We start from the raw sequence: 5,323 nt of genomic DNA, 5'->3' as shown, positions 1-5,323 counted from the left end.
ACTCTTTCCTCTTATTTTGCCCTAATTTCCAGTTGGAATTCCAGTTTTAGCCATTGCGTTAATTTTTCAAATCTGTAATTGACTGCGTTAAAAGTTTGCAGCACAGAACTATTTTCAATTATAGGTTAAAACCGCTAAAAAGTCCATCCAACAACTAGACAACAGTTTCTAACGGTAGGGAAAAAGGAGAGTTCTTGCCTTACAAATTCCCAGTAAATACTTGCAACAATTAAAAATATTAAAAATAATTTTTCTATAATATTAAAATATAAGGTACAAAAATACTAAAAATACCAATATTACCGCATATACTCTTTATAATGTCATAGTAGGAATTCCTCCCTGCTTTTTCCTTGATATTATTTCACTTACAATTTGGCTCGCCAGTCCGACCTTAATCACAGTACGGAATACTTAATGTTTAGTTTGACGACAACTTCTCTTCTTTGTTGGCAGAGCTTGCATATACAATGAAAGTAACGGAGAAATGTGATGTTTATAGCTTTGGAGTTTTGGCTTTAGAAGTTATGATGGGAAAGCAGCCGGGAGATTTCATCTTCTCCTTGTCATCGCAATCGAACGGTGGAAACTCGCTAATCATGTCGACGTTGATGGAAATTTTGGACCAACGCCTCCCACCTCCTACAACTCAAGTCGAGATTGAACTCAGGACCGTCGCAAGTGTTGTAATTGCATGTCTAAATATTGAGCCACAATCTAGGCCAACCATGTACGTTATTTCTCAGATGTTATCGCCGCCCCAATCCGTACACTATTCCTAGATACACTTATTATACAATAACAAGTTTAATAAAGCTCTGACTAAATTGAGGAAAAAAAAAATAAAAAATAAAAAGTCATGTATTTCGTTGATACTGTGGTTTCCCAATTTACCACATTGAACAATAATTGTAGTTAAACTTGTCAGTGCAAATATTTTAATTAAGCCATCGCAAATTATAAAATATCGTTCCAATCTATAAATTATTATATCCAAACGTACTTTCAGATATAAAGGTTTGTGAATCTGGTTGTGTCATGTGTGAAATATTTTCTTGTGAGACGAGGTATTAGAATATCTTGCATTACATGAAAGAGATTGTTAGTTGAATGCTTAACATTATTGTGGAGATTATTTTAGATGATAAAATAATAGTTACTTCATATTGCTCTTTACGAATTTCTAGAAACACAAATCCTAATAATACTAGATAATATAACACTATTAAAACCATTAGTGCAACGCAATAAATTAAACACATGCACAAGTTTTTTAGTTTGTCAATACCGAATAGACAATCAATGAAAAGACAATCATTTCTTACAGAACAACAATCTGCGTGCAAACGACATGCAATAGAATCCGCTGGGAATCCATAAAACTATCATATAACAATCAATAGAACATAAAATAGACTTCTTTAAGAAAGAAAGGCAAGCGTCACACTACACAACCACGTACTCTTAACATACCACAACACCAACATACATAGAAAATTAAAAGTTTGGTCAAAAGAAATAGACAGACGACACAAATGTAGAACACAACAAAACTCATGTGCGCGGGTCTTATATATGGAAATCATCCATATATGTATAACATAAACGCAACATGGTTGTTCCTAGTCCTGGCTAAATTATACCTGCCTTTCAGCTCAGGGAGAAATTCAAGATAGATAGTTTAATTATTATTTAGTTTCCTAGCAGTGCACAACAAAACTTCTTCCTTTTTTTTTTTTTTTTTTTTTTTTTTTTTCATGTGATATAGGATTTTAGAACAAATTAGTTGTTCACCAAGGTCCCTCCGGGCGCAAAAAAACCTTTTTCCTTTTTTTTTTTTTTTTTTTTTTTTTTTACATGTGATATAGGATTTTAGAACAAATTAGTTGTTCACCAAGGGATGAGAGAAAATCTTCTTGCAGTATGGACCGGGTGGCACCGTGCGTAGGAAAGACCTGATCTTTTGGACGAGGGAACGATTAACAGAGCCCTGAAAATGAAGAGTAGAAAGTTAGAAGCAGAAGCGAAACTGGGAGAGACAAAGGGTTGCGTTAGACTTGGATTCCTTGCCTTTGTGCAATCAAGAGCAGTGGAAATGACATAGTTAGCAAAAGGGTCCTGCAACAAGCTTTCAAAGGGGCCAAACTTGATCAATTCATCGACGATTATCTTATGGCTGTATTGAAAATACTTGAGGAATTTTTCAACCACATGACTGCTAGCTTTATGCATTGAAAGACGTGCAAAGTTGTCTTTGAATTGAGGAATCAATTTGGCAGTGGCAGATGGGATATGCTCCATGAGAAACTGAACAACAAAATTCCTGCATATAGAAAGGAACAGTTAGAGAGCAATATGGGAGTTTCACATACATAATAAACTGCTCATACAACCATTTTTTAGACATGTTTAGGGGAAATATTCATTATTGCAAATTTAAAATGTCTAACTACTTAAGTTAAAGTTTGTATTTGCATTCCATACACAAATAACGAGCAATGCCTCTTACTGAATAACACACCACATTTTATAAAAGATCAAACCAGCTTGCCCAGTACTAATGAAATGAGCAATTACAAGATTTTTTTGGTATATAATCAATGTTAAGTGTCATTGATAGATGAGGAAATTAGACTGCAGAACAATAAATACATAATGCAGGAGCAAAGTGAGAAAGTACAGACGCTGGATGCAATATTGCATACCCGTAAGGATCTTCAGCAAGGAGAGAAGCATTTTTTAAAACTTCTTTTACCAATTTATTCCGAAAGTTTCCGGTGGAGTGTTCAATGCATTTTTGCAGCATACAACATCCATTCTTGTGAGTTCCCATTGCAACACAATTCTCTGCAGCATCATCGAAAATAAACTGCAAAAGAATGATTGTTTAAAAAGAGAAACACTTCAGAATCATCTTCAACAGAGAGAGTTATGGCAAGTCATATAAAGAGCACAGTGGTAGGGTATCCAGGAGACTTGGACACATAGAGGAAGCCTGAGAAAGAAAAATCAGGCGTTTGATGGTATAAATCAAGATGATTTACATAATTCAGTTGCTCATTTGGCGTGTTCACTTGACTCTTAAGAGTTAATACATTGTTTTCGAAATGGGTCAATACTTTTTCTTAGCTTTCATACCGTTTTAAACGGTCTGTTTTCCTATCACAAGGATTCCACATTCATTAAAATGAATGTCCTTTGGTCCTGCAACGTACACGTGCTCTTAACGCAGATAGGCATAATAAACAAGTTTATCCACATTCCTTATGCGAATTTCGCTTTACTGCCCTTCCACTTTAACAGGTCTACATCCTAGGTTGCCACACAACAGCAAAGAAAAATCAAAAAGACAAAAGAAACACCATAGCTAGTAAAAACAGTCAAGCTAAAAAGAAAAGGAAAATGATGGTATTACCGTATTTTCCTCGCTGCTGAGGCACTGCAAGCAACGCTGTAGGACATGATTTCCATTCAAATCCATAGTAAGCTCAAGAAAACCAGGCTTGAGGGCTGATATAACCGATGATAAAAGACTTGTATCTTTCACAGTCTCGATCAACTTCTGTACCACGCGTGTGCTGATACAACAGTACAAGAATTATCAAAAGGCCAAGAAAATAAAAAACATAATACTATGAAAGGGACAACAAGTAATTGATTCCATGGAGGATTACCCGTATGAGTTTAGAGAAATACTGACAAGCTGTCCTGGTCTCCAGACCATCTTTCGCACAATATGCCATTTCTGTAATTCGCTGACAACGTCCAACAGCTTCTGCACAAGGTAATTGCCGTAAGGGTCCGTCGAGAGCTCGACAACGTGATTGCTTACATTACGGAATATTATCTGCACATCTTGATATGTTCCATAATCAACCAGCTTCTGTAAGTGTCGGCAACCATCCTGATCCTTCGCTAACATGAGCATATAATCCGTTGTACCAAGCAATGAAGAATATCTTGGTTGGGAACCAAATGGCAATTCACCACTCCAACCATATCCATTCTCATAACATCCTCCATAAGAGGAAGGACAATCCACTAGGCCAAAACTTCGGTCCCTCACATTCGGAATCCTGACATGACCATTATGAGAATTCTTCCTCAAGCATTTTTCTTCAATGATGAAACTGTCTTCGCAGCTAAACCCCTCCAAGTCACCTCTTCTTCCTCTTAAGTTTTGTTTGGTCCTTAATGGAGTGTTCAGATTCAGAGCCAGATTCATGAGTTGAACCACCTCAGGACTTAATGAACCCCCTCTAAGACCCATTCCTCCATTAGAATCAAGTCCATGTGATTGTGACCAAACAAAGTCAGATTCATCAGCAAAGAAAGGCCTGGCAAATGGGTCCATTGATTCAACTTCCCTGCTGTAACAACCCATTTGGGAGTTCCTTGAATCTCCCACATAATAACATTCCTGTCCAAGTCTCATATCAACATTAAAACCGTCGAAATCCTCGAGCAGAAACCCATCTCTCTCCATGCCAAATCCCCTCGTTTTGGTTCGTCCCTCTTGTTTATTATCTCCGATATTCATTCTGTAGAATATCTCAGACAATCCCAGGTCATCAACTTCGTCGTGATCAGAATAAGCATTTATCGGGTTCGAGTTCGACCACTGCCCATTAATGGAGGAACGATTTGTAGTAGTTTTAGTCCGAGTCTGGTGCATAGGAGTGTCCTCAAACGCCGCAGAGAACGGCGGATAACCGTCGTCGTAATAGCTGAAGAGCCCATTCGAGGAAGAGCTCGAAGGAGAGTGCTCAGACGGCAGAGAAGCTCTGCCAAACGACGAGTTACGCACGAAACGGTGATCGTCGTGAAGAGGAAGACCAAGAGGATCGTAGTATGGAGACGGGCTAACGACGCCGTTTGACGACGACGATGACAAAAACGACGAGGGGTTCCCAAGCTCCCCTCCGATCATCATCTCTACCGTCGAAGTCTTCCTGTAATTTTTCTCGGTGGCCATTTTCGATGTGACGAGAAAACGAAAACAAAGAATCAGAGGCTGTCAAAGTCCCAAACGAAAACCCCACACCAAATTTTCGACTTTCTTTTGTGGGTGAGGTGACTACTATTACGGAATTTGTTGAAGAGTTTGAGAGAATTGTGGAGTGAGACAGAGAGAGGATTTTGGTTTTGATTTTGATTTTTTTTTTTTCGTTTTTTGTTTTTATTGTCAATATTTTTGCACCCGTTTTTGTTTGTGGTAGTACAAGAGTACGTTCTGTCACCGACCTAACGGTAGCACCATGAAAACGAAGAGGATGGCCGCACTCGCACTACACACACTAAAGTGGAGCAAAGAGTGTGTTTC

General features: G+C 38.0%; 2 protein-coding genes across 2 annotated transcripts in view; one reads left to right on the top strand and one right to left on the bottom strand.

The window, feature by feature from the left end:
• The window catches only part of LOC21404423 (MDIS1-interacting receptor like kinase 2), a 3,882-nt gene extending 3,100 nt beyond the window's left edge, over positions 1–782 (top strand). The window contains exon 2 of the mRNA XM_024171885.1: positions 457–782. Within this exon, the coding sequence (XP_024027653.1) occupies positions 457–782 (326 nt within the window). The remainder of the gene's footprint in view (positions 1–456) is intronic.
• Positions 783–1,882: 1,100 nt separating this feature from the next.
• LOC21404422 (putative pumilio homolog 8, chloroplastic) lies at positions 1,883–4,975 on the bottom strand. Its single transcript, XM_024171884.1, has 5 exons — positions 3,675–4,975; positions 3,416–3,578; positions 2,706–2,869; positions 2,071–2,323; positions 1,883–1,990 (listed from the first exon to the last, which is right to left on the bottom strand). The coding sequence occupies exons 1-5, from the start codon at positions 4,973–4,975 to the stop codon at positions 1,883–1,885; spliced, it is 1,989 nt and encodes a 662-aa protein (XP_024027652.1).
• Between the last annotated feature and the right edge of the window lie 348 nt (positions 4,976–5,323).

This window comes from Morus notabilis, unplaced genomic scaffold (genome assembly GCF_000414095.1).
Source record: "Morus notabilis unplaced genomic scaffold, ASM41409v2 Scaffold206, whole genome shotgun sequence".
NCBI lineage: Eukaryota > Viridiplantae > Streptophyta > Magnoliopsida > Rosales > Moraceae > Morus > Morus notabilis.
Note: the sequence above shows the minus strand (reverse complement) of the source record. Positions and strands in the feature narration are given on the sequence as shown.